We start from the raw sequence: 23634 nt of genomic DNA, 5'->3' as shown, positions 1-23634 counted from the left end.
CCTTAAGACTCTCTAACAAAATAGAGCGCTGTGATTGGATGACGTCCACGGTGTCAGCCAATAGAAATCCCTATGGTTTGGTACTAGATGTACAGGCTGAGCAAATTAATTTGCCGCCGCTAGGGTGCGTCTAGATTTCTAGGCTAGCAGGGCTCCAGAGTGCGACCTAATTTTTCAAAAGTGCGACTAAAAAAAATCAGAGGTCGCACCAGTGCGACCAGCTATTCGAGAGAGGAAAAAGTGTCCGCATTGAAACCAAGGGGGCAGGCGAACGTTCGGAGAGCGTAGACACTATGGCGGATCTGAGACTAAATAGTAGACCAGTTCACCTAGCCATCCCCATTGAAGCCCATTCATTTTTGGCGCCACTTTGACATCAAATAACGTTACAGCTGAAGCGTTTTAAGCCTTTATATGAACTTTTTCTATTTCCGGAGTAATACAACATTGTGTGATTGGCATCATAACCTCGTAACTGACTTACAGACTGAGTAATATCCCCTGCATGTATAACTGGTCATTGTGTACGGTAAATTGAATGGACACATTTAGATCGAGCATGGCAAGTCATTGCAATAGCCTATAATAATAGGCCTACCATTTTGTTACTGCATTAACCATAGTGATGTTCTTATTGAAAATTTAAAAATACTAAAATTAAAAAGTTAATTGCATTGTGGGGCTGTCAAATGATTATTGCAATCATCATTGCAAAATCACATAAAAATCCCCCAGGCTACTTGGAACATCTCTTTAAATTGTGCTCAAATACATTTCTATGGAAGATGCTAGCAGTTTGGCTAAACCAGGAGAGCTGGTTTAGCCAAGGCCTAAAGATCATGAAGGATAGTATGTAAGACATTGAGCCATTAGATGTGCAGTTTGAAGCCCTTAAAAGACGTGCACTGTTAATTTACTCACTGTTATTTTTATTTAATTCATCTTGAGATGTTTTAAGTTTAAATTTCAGCTCAGTGAAGCACTTAAAGCACCAACACTTCATTAAGTTACTTTTCTTGTAGAATTGTAAATCATAAGTCATAGGACAACCTATATAGCACAGTAATTAAGGAAAAAAAGTAAACCTGCTGCAGTGTTAAATGCGATGTGGTTGAAAATTTGGGTGCACCTAACTTTTGTGCTGGTGCACCTAAGAAAAAAAGTTAGGCGCACCAGTGCAAAAAGTTAGTCTGAAGCCCTGGGTTAAGGCTTGTTTAAACATTACTCTGGCACGGTGACGGAGGCTTGGTCTGGTTAGTTGTTACAGAAACACAGAGGTGTTGCCAGGCTGAAACAGACAGCGTTGGAGGCCATTTAGAGTAATTGACAAAGATTGTGATTGTTAGGCTAAGCTTTCTACCAAACCCTATGTGTTTTTTTTTCTAAGTAGTATAATTGGCTAAATTGGCACAAGCTTACGCTGTAACTGCAATTCATTTGGTGCATTGTCAGGTAATTTTGTTTCATTCGGATGTGTCGTAGTTGAATAGGTGCAGAGGGCAAGGTGTTGGCTTGTGCCCTCATCTTTTTAAATCCTTTCCACAGAGGTGGATGGCATTGTGATTTCATCTCTGCATTGGACTGACCTGGATAACAAGCCTGAACTTGGGTCATGCTCCTTGTGTTTTGTCTCTCTCTCTCTCTGTGACCTGAAATTGTTTTTGTTGGCGTCTCCCTCTTGTCAATGGCGCTAACAACGTTGCTGTGGACCGTGTCAGAGTGCGCACAGCTCAGTGCATTCGTTTGCAGGATTGGAGCTCAGACGGTAAGAAAAAACGTTGGATTGTTTAAAAACCAAGATCAGGTATGAGGAACTGATGCAATGTGGGCAGAAGTGTGTGAGGCTGTTCTCTGCCCCCTTTCTCTTTTCCTAAATTAGGTCTTTAATTGTATTAGTTGTCAGTAATAAAAGGAGAATAATACTCTCCAAGATTACAGCAATCTATTTCCATTCTCCTAATGAGGCCTGACAATCTGGGCCCTTACAGAAGCAGTTGACACCCTGTATACAGAGCAGAGTCTAAAATAGGTGACATAATTATCCTATATAGTAGCCCTATTATTGAAGCGAAGGCTGAGAGTTGTTACTTTTGAGAAGCAAGTGTAGTGAATGTAGGCCTATTGCAGTATCAGTGGACTAAAAGCTTGTCAAAACACATCTTTTTGGGTGGTGCAGGGTTGAGTCAAATTCCCAAAAGGCCTTCTTGAATTCCAGGGTAAGACTCAGGCAGTCCTCAATTAGGCACTTTCTCTCAGGTTACAGACACTGCTGATATTCTATCTCAGTAAGGGCCCTCAAGTGGGTTGGATGTGACATGATGTCCTCTGTAAAGTTCTGGCTGTAGAAAAATTACTTTGGGCCAGACTGCAGAGTATTTGTACAATTACAATTCAGCCTTGCCTAAAGTACTAAGTAACAGGTGCATAGCATACACTACTTGTCATGTTGGACAGGGCAAGTTTCTCATCCACTTGTCCATCCACAGGTAGAAAGTCAGAGTGGCTTGTTTTGAATAATTGTGCTGGTAAGAATAAAGCAATTTTGTTTGGCAAAATATGAAAAAGTACCTTTGCAAAAACCAAAACAAAAGGTCTGCTGATGATCATCTCACGTTTTCAGCTCATGATAATGTTTTACATGCACACTCGTAAAGAGCTAAAAAATGGATCTACCCATCCTGGCAGATACCAGTGTACATTGTCCAGATTCTTTACTGTGGTGTGAAATGAGAGCCCTTTACCAGTAGCCAGAGTTGAAACCAAGGCGGAAAAAGGCCAGGCTCTTCGCAAGATCCGATTTCTGGAAACCTGATGTGCAAAGGATCGTTTAACTGGCGGTATGATCATTCACAACCCAACACACACAGAATGTCTGCTGTGAGAGCTATTTGAAGGACCCGACTGTCATGGCCCGCGTAACAATGCAAGTTTCAGCCCTGTCGGGCCAAACTGGGTTTCAAAGTTTTGCTTGGACCCTGTTCAGCCCAGGGCCATGTGCTGGTCTGGGCGCTGTGCTGCTTGTCCCCTGCTTTTGTTTGGTCAGGAGGTGACCCTGCAAGAGGAGACATCGCAGCTCCCACTGATAATGACAACAAGGTCAAGTTCTCTATTTTTTAATCTGCTCGCATTTGGAAGAGCATTGTTTCATGAGTGAGCAGGATTCATGAGAACGGCGCTGTCAAGCCACATTGTACAGTGCAACGTAAGACATGAAGTGAATACAATGTGTAACCACGTTGAACACTCAATAACTATGCAACAATAAAAATTTTGCGTTTCCTCACAATTAGCCATGTGGTTCCTCAGAATTCAACAATCCAGGGATGACTCACTAACTGAACTGTAGCTCTACTGAAGCACCAAACTCGGCTACACCGTTTGCACTGTGGGCTAGTGTGGCCTTGTGGTTGTGGCTCAGTGGTAGCGTCTGTTGACTGTACGGTTGAGCAGTCAGGCTTGGTGGTCTCAGGCCTTGTGGTCAATGCTTTTCTCTCCTGGCACCGCTAAATGTCTCTCATTAGCGGCTGGCTGGCCTTTGAGCGTTCAGCTGCAATGGGGTGTAAAAGTGCAGTTTTATCAGCGGGATCTCCTAATGCGGCGCTGCGAGGTCAACACGGGCCGGCGCGGGGAGAAGTCACTGTTCTCTCTCATCTTTATTCAGCAGCCATGTCTGGTGCTCCGACAGGATCCAAGAGTGTGACACAGAAAAACACACTTAACCTGTAATCCTCACACCTGATAATTGCATTGATTTATCTATATTCTCTATGAAAGTAATGGGGATAAAAGATAAAAATGAAACCAACAAGTATTTTGTCAAAATATTGTCCCTGCGGATTAAATGTGAGTGATATACTCAGGCCTTGACCTTTACTAATGTAAAGCTACAGAATTGTTTTTTTTTTTTGTTGATAGATAAAATACTTCTAGGCCTATAGCAATTGTTGTAGGTTCATTCACGGTTTTTTCCTGCCCTGGGAAAATTTAAAACAATAGCAAAAAGGAAATAGACAATACATGGGAGTAGACAGTCTATTTCTCATGGCCTCAGGATTACATCATTGTGGTAAGTCTGAAAGGATTTTTATTTTTGTCAACAAGAACTACATTCAGCACCTTTTTAAGCTGATTTGCTAAGTTGGCATCAACTTTCTTTCCTAAAATGGCTCCATTGTTGTAAGAGCTGATCTCTTTATTTTGAAGGCACACTAGATGTAGGCCTATATCAGTTCCTAACTGAACGTTTGCCACAATACATTATTGTGATGTGCTTTGTGGCTACAGCAACATAGCATGCACATCGTAGAATATAGAAACATGATGGCTTGTATTCAGACTCAAATTCCCTCAGCAGACATCTTGGCTCCTGAAAGGGATCGTTTAGCTTTTCTCGTCCTCTTTTAATATTTCTCCTACATCTCTTTCTCTGCAACTCTCTCATCCAACCACTCAGCTTGATTTAACAACACTGCTGGCGTCTCCCGGAGGTGTGTCCTGTTTACACACACACACACACACACACACACACACACACACACACACACACACACACACACACACACATACACACACACACACACACATACACACACAAACTCGTCGCGGCTCTGGTTCCGTAAACCCGGCTCTGGTCCCAGTCTGTCTGCCCCAGTGGAGCCGGACTGGTGGTGGAACGGAGGCTGGTGGAGCGCGGATTCCGCACGCTTGACTTCCGTGCTTTGATAAGGCAGGATGTGGCAGTCAGGCGGCTGAGTTCCGCCCCGGCCAGCAGAGGGGAATATCCCACAGTTCAGTTCAGAATAAACTGCCCCACACACCACCTCCTCCAACTCCACCACTCTTCCAGCTCCCACTCCTCCCGTTCTTTTCCCCAATAATACCAAGCCCTGCTGGGAATCATCCAGACAGCAGCTGACTCTGGAGGAGATCCGGCCTGTAACGAACCTCCCTGAGTCCAAACAGGATGTCGTTCACACAACACACGTTCACACAACTTTTGCCTTGGTTTTTGCTTACTAATTATTTTTTATTTTTAAATGATTTTACCTTGTGTTTTATGTTTTCTTTTTATTATGATCTTTACCTTTGAACTATTCTTTGACTATATTGCCCTTCTATACTTTTATTTGTTATTATTGTTTGGTTTTGTTTATGTAAAGCATATTGAATGACCTCTGTGTATGAAATGCGCTATATAAATAAACTTGACTTGACTTGACTTGAACACAGCCCCGTTTGAAAAAGGTGGGAACTGGATGGGAATCAGATGAGAGATGTGTGAATGGTTAGAGCTCCGCACGTAGGCTGGCTCCGCTACAACCGCCTCCATCATCCCTTTTCTGATGATGGTGTCCTTGATTAAATTGTTTTTGTTAATTATAAATGATTAAAATGATTGAAATCACCTCATGCTGATGGAGAAATGGTCAACATGGTAGGATTACAAAGGATGGACAGGATATTCCTGTTCCTACAAAGTTGAGCCTTAAACTTGGAAGGAAAACTCGACTAACTAACGGGACCTCTGATGATGTCCCATTGTTTGGTCCATAAATGTTTTTGTCAATTACAGGATTCTTTTTTGTCATCACATCACTCATGTCAGTCAACTAAGAATTTCTGTACACGGAAGAATGCTGCTTCATTGCTACTGTTTTGCTTTATGGATAAGATGATCCAATCAGCATTTATTGAAGGGGAGGTGTGAGTGGAATGGTGGGAGTGGGCAGGGGTGGGGTGAGGATTGGCAGGGGTGGGCAGGGGTGGGGGTTGGCATTGGTATGCAGTCTGGTCCACATGTGACCATCCTCTTGCCATTAGTGACACAGCGGTGGCAGACCACTGCAGCTTAGTTGGGCTTTGCTGAACCCTGCCAGCACTTATCCTGTTGAAATTTTAATACAGTGCAAATCCCCCGACCATGCTCGCTCCCTCACTTACTCACACACTCCTCCCTCTCTCTCTCTAGCTCGTATGCCCACTGCCTCTTGCTTCTGACGGGGTGAGGTGAACCATGTGCAAAGATCCCATCAAGTGTGTCAGAGGCCAGAGGGGGATGTTGTGGAGCTCAACACGTTTGAGTTAGTTCCTCCTTCGTGTGCGCTGGGAAAAGACACAGTTCTCTTTGAAGTGTGTAGATTATGTTCAGGATCAGAGGAGCTCATTGTGGGTTTCTGGTCACAAACGGTGGTCCCAAGGGCCAGAGAAGCTCAAGAAGTACTGAAATACTTTTCTCATTTTGCTGAGAAAGTGCAGCATCTTGCCTGTAAGCCTAACCTCATACAGCTCAAGAAAGGAGGAACTTGTTGATGTTACGTCAGAACTTTATTATATAGGTTTAGTCAGATTTTTTTTCTTTTTTTTTTCTTTTTCGCATGCCCACATTTCCGTCAATGATTCCCGGGACACTGAAAGACCGGGTGTACACGAAACTTGGTGGACATGTAACCCCACATGGATAGCATGGAACCATCGTTTTTCGTTTTGATCTGTAGCCCCCCCGCTGAATTGGACCCCCCGAAAGGAGGGTAGGGCAGACACAGTTTTCTGTGAATATCTCGAAAACCGTAGGGTTTAGGAGGACCATTTTTTTTTTGTATGTTGATCTCAAGGGGCCATGTCAACCCATTCCATAACCACTCATTTCATGTATAGCGCCACCTAGTTAAACACAAAAAAGTAAAAATGAGGTGTTGTAATTGAAGGTATCTGTGACCTAACATAGTCAAAACTGCACGAAATTGGAAGTGTAGGATCATTATGACACCCTCTGTATGCATGCCAAGTTTTGTGGAATTCCGTTCATGGGGGGCCACACAATAAATTAATTTGTTACTATACACCAACTGGCCTGTAGGTGGCCGGAGACAGTTTTCTGTGAATATCTCGAGAACCGTAGGGCCTAGGAGGTCCACCTTTTTTATGTATGTTGGTCTTAAGGGGGCATGTCAACCCATTCCATTACCACTTATTTCATGTATAGCGCCACCTAGTTAAAAATTAAAAAGCAAAAAATTAGGTGTTTTCATCACAATATCTCTGGCTGACAAGGTCAAAACTGCACGAAATTAAAAGTGTAGGATCATTATGACACCCTCCGAATGCATGCCAAGTTTTGTGTACTTTCGCTCATGGGGGGCCTTACAATAAAATAATTTATGTGTACATTTAGTGACGTACACCAACAAGGATTCCCGGGACACTGAAAGACCGGGGTACACAAAACTTGGTGGGCATGTACCCCCACATGGATAGCATGGAACCGTCATTTTTCGTTTTGATCTGTAGCCCCCCCGCTGGACTGGACCCCCCGAAAGGAGGGTAGGGCAGACACAGTTCTCTGTGAATATCTTGAGAACTGTAGGGCCTAGGATGACCAATTTTTTCCGTATGTTTGCCTCCAGGGGTCATGTTAACCCATTCCATGTGCACACATGTGCATAAACAGATACACACGCACACACATACATTTACAGTAATCATACGTATGACACATACTCACACAGTAGACATATGTACGCATGCATGCACATGCACAAACACACATACGCAGGCAAACACACAAGCACGCACATACACACACACACACACACACACCCACACACATAAACATAAACTTGTACACGCACACATGCACACAATTCAAGAATTTTTCCCCGTCATCTACTTCCTGAATTTTTGGTCATTGATACCCGGGACACCGAACCACCGGGGTACATGAAATTTGGTGGGTATGTAGCCCCACTAGACTTTTACGAAAAAATTACATTTCGTCCCCGGGGACCAACACCTCAACCCCCCCCCTCCCCCCCGCCCCGTGCTGGGCCCCCCGAACCGCAAAAAAAACAGTTTTTCCTAAATAACTACCTGAACCGTGGCACTGAGGATGAAGAATCTTTTATGGTATGTTGGTCTCAAGGGCCCACATCAACCTGGCTCATAATCACTCATTTGTGATTTGCACCCCCACCCCCCCGGTAAAAAATGAAAATGCAATATTATTCTGCTTTAATCGCCCCTATCTTCAGTTAAGATGTTCAGAACTGCACCAAATTTTATGTGTATGATTGACCTGGCATTCTCTGGGGGTATGCCCAGTTTCGTAGAATTTCATCCATGGGGGGGTCTAAAAAAATTAGGTTATGTGTACATTTAGTGACTGTACACTCATTGGCCTGTAAATGGCGGTGCACACATATACACATGCACACACACAGGCACCCACATACTATCGGTATTAGAACGGCCGATACATAATTACAAATTCAGTAGGATTAAAAGAAAGCCAAAATAAATATTCATCATCATCATCATCATGGCTGCATTTTCAGTATTGGCGATAAGTAGTCGTTTGTCCACTAGATGGCGCATCGTTGCAGTGAGACGTAATTTTGTTGGAAGTTAAAAGTGGGTTGGAAAAACAATGGACGCTTCCTACAAGGACTGTAATTTACTGCAGCGAACATCTAATAAGGATAGGACGATGCTCACATGAAGTGTAATTCCCATTTCTTCTTGAAGCCGAAATAAATCTGAGGATCTTTATCGGACATGCTTGGTTTTTACTGCAGGTACGTTAATCTTGTAATATCAATAAGGACCTAGGTAATGTTACTGTTAGCGTTGGTTGAGTGATGGAGGCCCATTTGATTGATTGCATTTGTAGAAAACTATAAATGCGGTTATACCAAGCAAATTGATAGCAGCACTGTTTGTATCTTTCGACTGTCATTTATTGCACGTGCTACAAAATCATTCTGTGCAATGGAAGATTTACCAACGTTACACCGGTCTGATACAGTTTTGCCTATACATGCGTGAGACTGAGACGCCTGTTTATTTTGCTTTAAGTGCGTGCAGGGTGTGAGAGGGGAATCGATGTGCTTTGATTCCAGCTTGGTAGTTGTAGTCTGTGAAATTAAAAAGCACGTGTGTGTGAAGTATCCAAACAATGACACCTTAATTTCATTATGGCTGCTTTAGCAACACACCTTAAGCTACTGTGTAGTGGGTCCCATTTAGAAGTGGCTAGGCCTACTTCATTCGCGCTTTCCTTGACTCATGGAGCTGCGTGAATGTTATTACAACTTTTCGCCACGATATGACCGTTTAAGTCCGCTTGATACTGTAAGGCGTAAGCCATTGGTTTCCAAAGGAGATTTTATTTGTGTCGCCAGCATAGCCTATTGACAATTTATGTTGTAAATAGGCCTACCTTATAGCCTACCTGTAGCTTAGGGAAGCTAACAGCTTTCTATTAGGGTCTAGTTTGTTAGTTACCGTTTTGTCATAACTCCCTGATGCATTTTTGCATTTAGAATTGCCAGAGCGTGTATATCTCAATCGGAAAATTAAACAATATCGGGTGCCTATGGACTAGGCTGGGTGAACCCAGCCTGATCTGCCCGCTATTTATTTTTTGATTTCTTAAAAGATTGAGCTTGGTCTGATGAAAGCCAGACTAGCCATGGACCTCAGTTACACAATGCAAGGGAACATGAATCAGCCTATGAAAAAGCTCTTCAACTTTGGCCCGTTAAAATGTGTATGAACAGTCTAGCGACGCATTTCATCAAGGCCCATTTGGACATGTCAGTTATTTGCACCACTGGTTAGATGTAAAACAGCATTTCGTTTCAGACTACTGTTACTTAATTTGTGCATTAACAATAACGTTTCAGACTACTGTTACTTAATTTGTGCATTGACAATAAAGTATTACATGAACTAAAGATGACTAAAATCTTATGTAGAAGAAGAAACATTCACAAAAAATCCATCCATCCAAAAATGACCTTTTGTTTTTGATAGCTGTTGAAAACGGCATGGAACTGACAGAGATGTTTTTGTTTATAAATACATAAAAAAATAAATAAATAAATAACATTATGCTGATACCTTTTGCTTTTCCCAAATACAATGTAGCCTACAGGTGTAAGTGACCTTTCATCAATCCAGTTGCAATGGATGAACTGTGATGAACTGCCCTACTTGTGATTGTTTAGAGATTTTAAAGGTTTTATAACAATGCTACATCTTCTTTGGCTATTCTACAATCTATTCATCTTGTCAGCACCAGTAGGCTACTTTCTGTGCAGCCGCACACACACACTCAGGCATGCCAAACAAGCATACACAAAAGTTTCAAGAATGGGGGATGGAGTAAAATATGGAGACAAATTGAAGTGTGATTTATTTTCGCGGAACGGATGTACAGGACTGAGCGGCGGTCATATTTTGTACCGCTATGCGGTACATCTAGTTCAACCTGAATGTTAACCTCTACCCTCGATCTCTGCTCTGATCTTTTATCTCTCCTAAAAGCCATATATACGGTTGAGCCAGACGCATCATCTACTATTGTTGGGGCTCCATACAAGGGACTGTGTTGCACAAATATGGACATTGCTGGTGCTGGAATGCTAAGGTGTCCCTGGAGACTTGGCAAGGGACGGGTGGGACCTGTTTCCCCCTTCCTTTGTGCCATCAGCCAGAGGTCAACTGTGCTTCCTGTTTCCTGTTGTTGGACACGTCCAGCTGGCAAACAACTGCCCAGCCCAGCGTGGCCTTCACCTGCCAGAATCATGGCAACGAGCAAAGCTGGTTGGAGGATGCAGACCAATCAGTTGGCCAAGCCAGTAGGGGCGGTGTAGTTTAGTAACCTCTCTCCTAAGCCTCAGGCTGGCTAAGCTCTGGACGGAAGTCAAGTTTAGGTGATGGGCTTCTGACCTACTTCTGTCATATTGCTCTTTGCTCATAGAGAGTCTCCAGGTGTTATCATTTGTTGAGTCATCCAAGCACCAGCAATTGGCAGCTGCCTTTGTAAAGATAATCTTGAAAGATGCTCTGGCGGCGATTGTGTAATGACTTCCACTAACTATGTTTTCCAAGTAGGCCTTGGAAAACATAGTAATGGAAACTTTGGAATGGAAAGCTGCCATAACTGGCATTTTTTCATTAAGCCTTGGGTCAGTACTGAGAGAAGTGAAGACCATGGAATGTATCAGGTTGGCATTGGTCATGCATTCCGCAGTGGTCTGGAAACCATGATTTTGAGATTCAAGTTTGTTGAAAATGAATGAAATATTGCTGGATGTGTTGATGGAACTCAAGAAAAGGAAAAGAGAAAGGGTTTCCTCCTCCTTCTGCAGACTGAGAGCTTTTGTAAATAAATGGGTGTGTGGCCTTGTCTGTATGCTCAAAGGTGTGTTTTGGATTGAGGTTGTAGCCTCGGGTGATAGAGGTTCACTCTAGAAAACCGTTGGTTGCGTTATCGTTCCACTGGTTTAACCTGTTGGTCACACTCGTAAAGACTCAAGGCTCAATAGAGGCTCTTCCCTGATTTTAATCTAAAGCCTGTTGACTATCTTACATAAACTCCCATTGTAGTTTCTTTTTTCATGTCTTTATTGCAGTAAATATCATTTTAAGGCATTAATTGACTGTTGATAATCTGTTTGTAAGACTGACTAGCTGTTAGCTAAAGAGCTTAATGATTTCAAGCAGACTGGGGGCATATGAGGATGCTATGTTTGTGTCCCGCTACCTCCTCTCCCTTTGCAGAAATAAACAGAAAGCTTATCGAACATGATAGAGACTAAAAACAACATGAAGCATGGAAGCATTGAAGGATATTTAAGCTGCCATTAGTGTCCCTACCAGCATCAGCTTATATTTAGGTTACATTAACTTGGTTGAAGCAAACACTCTCCTGTCCTGTATGACTTTAATTGAAGGGCTCAAGCTTGTGAGCTATCCGATGGGCTCATTACTCAGTTTCTTGTTGACATTACAGGAGTAAGTCATGCTTACTAAGGTCGTTTAGAAATGGCAACAGTTCATTTAACTTCATTCAACATTTTAAACTACAGCTCTTGCATGATCACTGTTAAAAGCAACCAAGTACAGCTGGATCTAATTCTGTCAAATTACAGACATTATGGGGAACTCTGACAATAACTCTAAATTAGTTATTTTATTGTTTGTTTTGTGTTACAGATAACTCATCATAGACTAATTTAGTTTAAAAGCATCAGGAAGCAGATTTTTTGAAGAAAAAGCCTCGTTCTACTAATATCATTACAAGATTCACAAGTTTCTTGGCAAATAAGTGGAAATAAATTATTATTTGAAGTTGACTGTTTCCCTTATAAGGTTTATATCAGAACCGTTTGTGACTCTACAGAAGCAGAAGGGCATAGTGTTACAGTACTCTCCAAAGTTCACTAGGCAGTTTATGAACTATGATTACTTTATTTTGGCTGTTTCATGCCTTTGTTGATCTTCCCCAGCCTGTGAAGTCGCTCCACCTCTCCGTTTAATCAGTCTGAAGTGGCTTGCCCCTGTTCTGGAAAGTCATTCACAGATCCCTTCCCCCTTGTTTTTCCTTGCAATGGTTTTGTATTGTCAACACATTTTGGAAAATGTCACCACAGAAATGGGTGGTCTTCTGCCCTATGGCTTCACTGGAAAGATAATGTTATCATAACTCTCACGTCATGTTGTGTACCATAGAAGGAAATGTCAAGTTCTTATCTGCTTTCGTTACCCCTCTTATGAAAGATCAACTCAACAGTTCAATTGGATGTACACTATTACAGTTCTGTGCAGAATAATAGCAGTGTGTTTTAAAAACTTGAATAAAGCTCAAAATCGTTAGAATAGCTGTGAATTCCATAATATCAATGCATTGGGAACACTGCACATTCAATTTCAAATCAAAACATGACCAAAATTGATCAGGTTTGTGTTATACCTTCACAGAAAGTGAAGAAAAAGGAATGTTAGGCTGTTCAAGAAAATAGCAGTTTTTGCATTTTTCTTTACAAACCAGGGCTTTGAACCAAATTTTTTGCCAATTGGTTCGTTCTGAACAGAAACAGTATTTTAACGTTTCCGGTTTTGGTTCCCACCCTAAAATTGACGTTCCCGAACCGGTTAGAACATAAAAATATTGTTCCTGAACCGGTTAATAATGTTCAATGTCAGCTGTCGGACAAAAATATATGTATGCTTTCAAACTGGTTATTAATAGTCACAATATTGTCTTTTCGAATCTATCCTACAGCAAACATAATAAAACACTAGGCCTCTGCTTTATACAAGGTGCAACAGTGTCTTCCTGTAGCCTTTAGCCTGAATAATTTCCTGGTCAAACAAAAAAATGCTGTCATATACAGTATATTTTTGGTGGGTACTGTAATATTGGATTCTTGGATGCCTTCCCATTGTCTAAATGCCAAAATGAGGACTATCAGGTTTTTCCAAATAAATTAAAGCTGTAGCCTTAACGTTAATGCTAGTTTTTTCCAACAATGTTCGTCACGGCCTAGTAAAAAGAGAAAAGATTTGGAACCTTAATAGGCCTTTTGATTGCCTGCTAGCGGCAAGCTCTGTCTGTCTGCACTCTCCATGCATTCATTGAATGACAGGAGGTGACCCTCACCACACAAACCTTCCCAGGAACATAAAAAGAACCGGTATTAACCACTATTTTAAAAAATCTTTTCTGTTCCGGAACATAAAAAATCATAGTTTCTGGTTTGTTTGTTTTTCCTAGCAAAATGGCAAAAGTTTCTGGTTTTGGTTTTCGTTCCATGAACTGGTTCAAAGCCTTGTTACACTACTGTATAAACTGAAAAATGTCTCAAGATTTTGCTTTACTTTGAATCACTGCACTAATATCTAGTTGCATTACCATTATTTCTGAGAACATCACATCTGTGTTGCATGGAGTCAACCAACTACTGGCACGTGTGAACAGGTATTCCAGCCCAGGACGATTGAACTACATTCCATAATTCCTCTGCATTTCTAGTTTTGCTAGCCTGACGTAGAGTCTGATACTGCTCTATTGGGACGTAATTATGGGGCGTGTTTCAACCGATACAGGGGGGGAATGCCTATGCACTTAATTGGATAGCCCTAACCAACCAGAGCAACGAAATGGCTTACCTTGAGGTGTAGGAAGAAAACACACAAACCATCCTTCTTCTCCACAAATGCCTTAAAGAAGAATTCCGGTGTGATATTGACCTGAAGTGTATTGAAACATGATACCGAGTGTGAACGTATGTCTCATAGCCCATCTCGGCTTGTCCCCTGCACTCCAAAATCTGGCGCTAGTTAGCCGATGCTACCAACAGCTTTTTCAATAGTGGTGCTTCGGCATCGGGCTAGCCATGCAAATAAATCACTGTTTTACACCCATTTACGAGGCTCAATGTATCTCCACACTTCATTGGTAGACTTCCGAGGGCCCTGACATTTAAAACGAGACATTGAGAACTTTGAAAAAGCACTGATAGTTTACTTACAAGACGATTTATACAGACAGTATCTTCACGAAGTTTAGCGTTTGCAGCCATCTTGAATTTAGTCACGATAAGTCGAGCAACGAGTAAGAATGAACAGGTATGATAAGGGATCAGATTCCAAAAATAATTCAGTGGAAATGCATGGATTCCACTGAATTATTTTTGGAATCTGATCCCTTATCATACCTGTTCATTCTTACTCGTTGCTCGACTTATCGTGACTAAATTCAATTATTTTTGGAATCTGATCGTTGCTCGACTTATCGTGACTAAATTCAAGATGGCTGCAAACGCTAAACTTCGTGAAGATAGTGTCTGTATAAATCGTCTTGTAAGTAAACTACCAGTGCTTTTTCAAAGTTCTCAATGTCTCGTTTTAAATGTCAGGGCCCTCGGAAGTCTACCAATGAAGTGTGGAGATACATTGAGCCTCGTAAATGGGTGTAAAACAGTGATTTATTTGCATGGCTAGCCCGATGCCGAAGCACCACTACTGAAAAAGCTGTTGGTAGCATCGGCTAACTAGCGCCAGATTTTGGAGTGCAGGGGACAAGTCGAGATGGGCTATGAGACATACGTTCACACTCGGTATCATGTTTCAATACACTTTAGGTCAATATCACACCGGAATTCTCCTTTAACATTGTTTTCTGGTCTTTTGTAAAAGTTAGTGCCGTCAATAACTCCTAGCCTACAACACTCATTAGTGAAATCTAAGAGATGCGTAGTAGAGTAGGCTATTAGGAAAAAACTGATAGCCTATATCCCCTCCGTTTTTAAAAATAATTCTGTTGAACACTGATATGCTACAAACATGTTAAACAGCTGGATAAGGCTGTCGCAAATCCCTCAAACAGGTGGTCAATCAGAGATATTAAACGAACGAGGGAACATGGCGCATTGCAACAGTGCTGTTTTCCCTTGATGAAAGTGAAACCACGAGTTTTCCCTCATCTCAACTTTGGCCAAAGTTTTCAGAAATAATCGTTTTCAGTGATAAAACCTCATTAAATAATATGCATTTTCCATATGGGGTCTTAAAAGCCATGTATCCTTCTAGACACACCGTTTTTGTTTCAAACATAAGCCTAATCTAAGCGTGCTCAGATGACGTGATAGACCAGGTGCTGTTGCTCACCTGTCCATCATCGTAAAGCCCGATTTGATTGGTCCGCCCGATCTAGGGTGAGCATACTTGCTCCACTATGGAGCAATGCCAGACCGAACTTCCCGACCTCAACTGTTGTGGGCGGGACTAAGTTCGGAATGGCACCCAGGCTAGGGTTTTGCCTCAGAAACAGCATTTTTGATGTCACCCCACAAGTTTTCTGTAGGATTGAGGTCTGGGGATCGCGCTGGTCACTCCATAACGTCAGTCTTGTTAGTCTGGAACCAAGACTTTGCTCGCTTACTGGTGTGATTTGGGTCATTGTCTTGTTGAAACACCCATTTCAAAGCCATTTTCTTCTTCAGCATAAGACAACATGACCTCTTCAAATATTTTGATGTATTGAAACTGATCCATGATCTCTGGTGTGCGATAAATAGGTCCAACACCACAGTATGAGAAACATCCCCATAACATGAATTGTGCACCACCATGCTTTACTGTCTTCACAGTGTACTGTGGCTTGAATTCAGTACATGGGGGCCGCAGACAGTCTGTCCAACGACCCACAATCACTGTACATGGGCTCGGTCAACATTCGAGTCAGGTGGTTGTATCAACTATAAACTGCTCTTTCCCAGAATTTGTAAACACTCAGAGTAGCTCTCTACAATCATGACTGTAGTTGTCTAACATAGTCACTAGAGGGCAGTGTCTGACATATAATGACTAATCACTGTTTTCCCTCTTCAGTCATCTCATACATGTGAGTGTATATACACCACTGTACTGTAACAAAGTGTTAAACTTATAGCCTTAAGTATTTACACTATGGCTAAAATGGCTGAATCGTTTCCAGTTTAGGCCCATTTCTTGGCTGATGAGGCAAACCCCCACAGGCAAAACACTATTGAGAAACTTCACACACACCATTGTTGAGCAAAAGTTGAGCTTGTATTTGTCCCCAAGTCTGTACGTCAGTCACTCATATGCAGTGAGGATCCTTGACAAATTGGCCATATCTCAGGAATTTTCAGTGTTTGGTTTTGCAGAACTGAAAGCTTAAAATTGTATGCAAAGGATTCTCAATATCTGTCATTGAACCTTGTTTATTACATTGAGTTTGTGTTTTACTTGGAGACTTAACAATAAATCATCCAGGTCTTGCCTGTGCTTTTGTTTCTTTATCTTGTGTAAAGATTTGTATTGTCACCACAGAGAAAAGCCTTTTTTGCACAAGGCACATTACCTTAAAGAGTATTCTCTGTTAACTTAAACCTTGTTTTTGAAAAGTCAGACTTTTATTTCCTGATCATTGCTAAATGTTAAAAAAATCATATGGATTTTTGTGGAGTCGACAACTACAGAGCCACTAAAAGCTAAAAGGCAAAACCTGGCAAACAACAACCGATAAAATCAGATAAAAAAAACAAAAAAAAAAACTTGCTAACATGCTAACTGGCAACTTTTGGCAGTCTTGTTGGCATGCAGTGTTGTGGTATGAAGGCTTTTCTTACATTTTCACGGAGTGTACTGATCCAAACTCAGAAACTGCAGTGCATAGTGTGGACGGGTACTGGGAACAACAGGTGTGTTCATAATCCCTGCTCCTTATGACCATACTACATCACAATTAGTTTTAGGATGGTGCCAAAAGTACGCTAGCTGCTCATAAAAAAAACAGTGGCAACTTGTTAGATAATATTACGTTAAATATATTTTCCTTTTCTCTTTGTGAGAAAAAGCTAAATTACTTTGAGAAAGCTTTCTGGACAATGTTTTGGGAGTTGAAATCCCCCCACCAGGACCGAATAGGAACATATTTTCATCATCAACTCAGTGGGTTTGCTGGAGGGGAGCACATTCCCCATTTGTCAAACAAGCTGTATGATTATTTGAAAGACTGTCATCTAGGAAAAAATGCTGTTTGTGGTGGGTATTTCACAGCCTGACAAATCCCAGGCCCTAACAGTCTATAACGGCAGTCTTCCAGTCTTCCTCCTCCATGATCCCACACCAACGCCTATTTACCCCTTTGCAGGGCTCTACCTTGTCGGCTGGCAGTGAGAAGTTATTGCCAGGCTTGTAGAGGAATGCCTTAAAGGCTCTAGAGATGTCTGCTGATCCTCTTCAAAACCTGTCTTACCCTAGTAGACGGGGATTCTTTTTTCTTTTTTTGGGGGGGGGGGGGTGTTGGGTGGGAGGTTGGCAGGAAAGAAATGGCCCCTCACTGCGTCGTTGCTCAGAGTCAAAACATGTTGAATATTATCCAGTGAGATCTGTTTTTAGTGAAGAGAGGCCCCAGCCATGACACACACACACACACACACACACACGACACACACACACGACACACACACACACACGACACACACACACACACACACACATGACACACACACACGACACACACACATACACATGCACACAAACACACAAAAAATATGCATGAACGCACACATACACATGCGCGCGCACACACATACATGCATGCTCTAAATAACACACATGCTTGTATACCCTGCTCCCATCCTATGGTAAGGGACTTCAATAGGGGGCCCCTCTCCACTTTGATCTTCCTTGTCTCTTTTGACCGCCATCGTTTGATCTGCTGTGGGCTGGAAGGGGACTGTTTCATGGTGTCCTTGGTCAGACTTGCAAATGCACAAAACAAGGCTGTTCTGCCACGCAGTGAGAAAAGTGCCACGATCTTTCTACGCTTCGTAGGCATTTGTTGTCTTGTCTTGTCTTCATAAGCAAAGCCCTGTCACTACTGTGTAGTCTTATCCTATCTTGTGTACAACACTGGAGTGTTCTGGTAACATCACAAGTCATCTGATTGCAATGAAAGATTGTGGTGTAACTTTCGGAAAACCAGATGGGGAAGCAGATGTGAGCGAGAACTCCTTTTTCTCCCATAATGCAGATGTGCCCCCTCTCTCCTCTCTTTCTCCTCTCCCTTTCTCTCTCTCTCTTTCTCACTCTCTCTCTCTCTGTCAGCCTTTCTCTCTCTCTCTCTCTCTCTCTCTCTCTCTGTTGGTCTCTCTCTTTCCTCTCTCTCTCGTTCTGGCTGCCATTGTTTTTGGCTGCGGCTAGATTTTTGAGAATCTGTCCTCCCCAAATCTCCACCACAGTGAAGTATGTGCAGCAGCTGAGAAACTGCTTTGTCATTAGAATGCTTCCATGTATTACTCCTTGTTGTGTTTTGCAGAGTGTCACCTGCGCATGCTCTCTCTCTCTCACACACACATACACACACACACACACACAGACACACACACAGTGACATTACAGTCTACTCACCTCTCTTTCTTTCTTTCTTTCTTTCTTTCTTTCTTTTTTTCTTTCTTTCTTTCTCCGTCCTCAGTGTTTTCGGACGCTGTGCTGTAAAGGACCTCCCCCACCTCGACCTGAGTATGACGTGGTGTGCATCGGCCTGACCGGCTCAGGAAAGACCAGTCTCCTCTCCAGACTCTGCAACGAAGCCACTGATAACATTATCCCCACCACAGGTCAGGAAACACACACACACACACACACACACACACACACACACACAGGCACCTATACACATAGGAACTAGTGCTGTCAAACGATAAATTTTTTTAATCACGATTAATCGCTGAATTCCTAAAGTTAATCACGATTAATCACATATTTTATCATATGATTAAAATTCTATTATTTTGCATTTCTGAACTTTCCAGGAGTCCATATTAACAATAAAGCAATTAGGGCATAACAAACAGAAAATATTATATTCATACTATATTCATTATCAGTTGAAAAGTTGAGTTCAGTTGAAAATAAGGAACTTTTCAACATGAGTGCATTGCCATTTTATAGGCTTACAGTCTATGGTGCACTGTCACTTGCCACACACATCAACGCCGAAGTTTTTAACAGGCAAACACTGGATGAACAATGGATTTTATGGAGCAGCGTCGACCAAATATAACTGAATCGTGATTTACACGGCGGCAAAGTGCGATGCTGGTGTACGGAGTTGTATTGAAAAGAATGGAATCTAATGTAAACTAGAAAATGTAATTTCGAGGAAATTACCAGTGCATGAAAATATAAATATACTGTATATTAACATAAAATACAAAACAAACTTTTATTTGGAAACAGTTGGCAGGAGTCATAGTTGATAACAACTGACAGTTGAAATGTCTAAACAGTTAAATAGTTGAGTAATTTAAATAGTTAAATTATTTAATAGTGAATTATTGTAGTGAGGAAATTTATTTTGAAACAGTTGTGGGCAGAGGAAATAGGAACAGAATCTGTAGTTTTAATAGAGCCAGATTGTATGCTTAAAGCCTGAGAAAGAGTATATAGTTTAAAAGTTGAATTTAGATAGTGTAATGGATGTTGATAGACAGATTGTTTAATGGATGTTGGTGGATAGTTTAATGGGTGGATGAGTGAATGGTTTGAAGAGGATGAATGGATAGAAAGTTGGATGGAATGTGCCTTATATCCTTGTAGAATGGAGAGACACAGAGAGAGTTGGCCTAGTTAAGCAGAAAGCAGTTGATACAGGTGCAATCAGTTTATCTGGCCCTTTGATGGGTCCTAGTAGTGAGCAGCTGGAAGTTGATACAGGTGCAAATCAAGTTAATTAGCCCATTGTGATGTCATCAGCCCATGTTAAGTCTATGGGGAAAAATAAGCTTTTTTTTTTGTTAATATCTCAAAAAGTATAAAGTTTACAAAAGTGAAAAATACATTCCCCACGTGTCCTTTTCAAGACCTACGTTACAAAGTTTGAACAAAGTTTCTACGTTAAACGGTTAAAGCTGAATTAGATGCAGAAATTTGGTGGGAAGAAGAAGAAGAAGAAGAAGAAGACTTCGGATAACAGAACAGTGCATTTTTAGTTTCCGGTCTAGCTAGATCTGGTGTGGTGTTGTAGTTCTAACATTACTAGTTGTTGCAACAGCATGTGAAAAAACTACAAAGTTTGTTACACCAAAAATAACGTTAATCTCGCGATAAAAAATTGACGCCGTTAAAATAGGTTTACGTTAACGCTGTTAATAACGCATTTAACTGACAGCACTAATAGGAACCCATACATACACCTGCATAGCTACAAACACACACACACACAAACTCATACTACTAAAACAAATAAACACACTCCGTTTTGTGGGAACCTATACATACACCTGCATATCCACAGCTACAAACACACGTACCTCCATATTTACAGTGACACACACACACACACACACACACACACACACACACACACACACACACACACACATGATTGCACATCCATAGCTACACACACACACACACACACACACACACACACACTCTCATACTCTAAAACAAATAAACACACTCCCTTTTGTGGGAACCCATATCAAAAGACCATATTAACATGTGCTCAGCAGACTTCAAAGGAGAGAGACTGCATGCTCCAATAGTTCTTCTGCAGCCCATAGCATCTTTCACTCATGTGTCAGAAATGGTTTTGAAATATCAACAATCATGTCAGTCTTTTTTTTCGTGCCAGAGAAGTTATAGGTGATTGCCTCACATTCCAGCCAATGATAGATTGGATCGAGATAGCTGAATTTGAAACATTACTGCTCCGTAATCTCCTCAATCTTTTCATCCCCAGGGTTTAGCATCAAAGCCGTGCCATTTCAGAACGCCATATTAAATGTGAAGGAACTTGGAGGTAAAGTGTTATTTTATTTATGTACCCTCCCACTCTGTTAGCATTGGAAGCGTTGGTCGACACAGTAACGGAATAATTGTAAAGTCATCTAGAAAATATCTAAAATATTCCAATTATTGTCTGTAATATTATTGTCTGTGTGTACAATGTATAGTACTGTATGGTGTTTGTACATTCATACTAGTACTTCTGGATGTGAACATGCAGTGAGCATCATTTGGATTAGGTGAAATTATGGCATGTTTAATCTACAGTTATAAAAGCTGGGAGCTATACATCAAACTTAACTGTAAAAGTACAGTAAATAGGAAAATGAATCAAAGCAGTCTCATGGGTAGTCACATGGGCAGTCAATTATTTCTTTAGACTACACAATCCATGCAAAAAATAGAATCCTCTACATGTGTTTAATAAAGACATAAACATGTGGACAAGTTTTGCTCTGGTTTTGTTATTCAAGGGACTGAACAACAGTTTATCAGAAACAAAATCAACAATATTGAAGCTGAAACAATGGCTTTGTTGTCCATAAAGTAAACTTGACAAACATCACTGCCCTGTCCTCTGTGGACATACACTGAAGTAGAGTGACCGTCACATTTATTCTTTTTTTTTAATTTTATTTTTTTAATCTCCTTGTACTCATCATGGCCAGTTTGTGCTTGAGGAGCTCTCAAACGAGGGGCTGAGAGATTTGAAAAATTATGACAAGATGGCTCAACCTTGGCATTCCATTGTCGTATCAAGGACAGTCCTTCTGAACAATTCCATGGCCCTTTTGCTGGGCCTGTCCTGCTGGCTTTCATTTGCATCTCCTCAGTCTGTACCAAGACTGAGCCGACATGGCACAGTGGTATTTTTATCCTGCGTCAAAGTGGGATATTTCTCTTACTGAAGAGGCAGATGTCTAGTGTGTGTTTGTTACCATTGTGCCTTGTGGAACTAGGTCTAACCACATCAAAGGGTCGGGTTCTACCTTCAGCTAGCACTTATAATTGTGCAACTTCCCTCTGCCTCGATGAAGTCATTTGCTGACTGAGGAAGTACAACTGCAGGGAAGATGTGAGAAGGATGTGATGTGCAATCACTTTGTTTATGAACAAACATTAGGCATAACGAGTAGGGAAGCATGGCAAGCACCAGTCTCCGAAAGCGGACTGAAAAAACCTGGACTACATTGTGATGCATGGATTAGGATGTTGATTTTACAATGACCGCTAAATGTTTTACAATCCAGTCCTTGTATCGCCATGTAGTCCAGTTTTTTTCAGTCCTCTCTGAAAATGACCCCTGCCTTGCTCTATATTCCCCTTGCGCTATATGCCTGACTGTGCTTGTTATTAATCAATATTATTATTGATTAGCTGGCAACAACTGATTGAGAAATACAAAGTCGTTATAATTGCACTGACATTAATCAAGCATGCTCAGGGGGCTGATAGAAGATATTTGGGAGAGGGAGATGCAGGAGTAGAATTGACACCCCATGGTGTTATTAGCAATGTGTGCTATCTCTCGTGTCCTCACAAACTGAGCCTTTCACATACAGATCATTTAAAATGTAGTTACACTTCTCGTTGAAATGAAAAAGGTCATTACGACCCAAACAGAGCACAATCCCCAGAGGGAGTGGGGGGGGGGGGGGTACACGGTTGTTATGCGTGACTTGTCTGACTGACAAACAGCCAAGCGAAACCCGCTCAATATTCAGCAGAACATAAAAGTCATCACCATCCGGTTAACAAATTGCTCCCCGACCCGCGACAACAAAAAGTCTGCCGTCCGTGAGTCATGGCTGTGGAGTAAACTGTGTAAAAAGTGGCTCACATTTGGTAAATAAACACGCAACGGGACGTTCCAAACAAACGTTTTGAAATGTCACTCTTTCTCTGCACCCAAGAGCCATGATGGCCAGGCTTTTCTATCAGAATGGGCCTGTGGCGTCCACTTCTCGGGGAGAGGGTGGGGGTAGACAGGAAGGGGGTCTTCCCCTGCCTGCAGCTAGCTGGAGGAGGAAAGGAGTAGGAGGAAGAGGAGGAGGAGGAGGAGGGCGTAGTCAAGAACTTCTGAACTGATTTTTGTGGACTCACCCTGCAGAACTGGCAAAGACTTATCCGTTTCGCATGGCACGATCGTCTGAGATTAATTCACATTTATTTACTGCAGAAGAATCCATGCAAAACATCAAAGACTTTTTGACTTCAACAAATGGATTCGGATGAGAAATGTTTGAAGCGTCAGGACGCAATGAGAGACAGCCATGTCACATACTGCTTTAAGTATGGTAAGGCAGTGACTGCTATGACATCCTGTCTTTGTAAGGACCCCCCCCCCCCCCCCCCCCCCCCCCCCAAAAAAAAAAAAAAAAAGAAAAGAAATCAGTATCATAGACAGGCTGACTGAGAGGGTTGAGATGCTTGCTGTTAAAAGTGTGTCGGGCTCAAACAGATGATGCCCCTACAACTCAATTAAAGGGACACCAGGCAACGTTTTCGTGTTAATTAATCATC

The 23634-nt window shown here is 41.7% G+C and overlaps 1 protein-coding gene across 8 annotated transcripts in view; it reads left to right on the top strand.

Annotated features, from left to right (window-relative positions):
• arl15b (ADP-ribosylation factor-like 15b) overlaps positions 1-23634 on the top strand; it is a 50964-nt gene that overhangs the window by 3926 nt on the left and 23404 nt on the right. For all 8 annotated transcript variants that reach the window (XM_042059324.1, XM_042059328.1, XM_042059325.1 and 5 more), the window contains exons 3-4: positions 18791-18935; positions 21065-21124. In XM_042059324.1, coding sequence (XP_041915258.1) covers positions 18791-18935; positions 21065-21124 — 205 coding nt within the window. The remainder of the gene's footprint in view (positions 1-18790; positions 18936-21064; positions 21125-23634) is intronic.

This window comes from Alosa sapidissima, chromosome 13 (assembly GCF_018492685.1).
Source record: "Alosa sapidissima isolate fAloSap1 chromosome 13, fAloSap1.pri, whole genome shotgun sequence".
In the NCBI taxonomy this organism is placed as follows: domain Eukaryota; kingdom Metazoa; phylum Chordata; class Actinopteri; order Clupeiformes; family Clupeidae; genus Alosa; species Alosa sapidissima.
The sequence above is the reverse complement of the archived record's forward strand: the minus strand, read 5'-3'. Positions and strand labels throughout refer to the sequence as shown.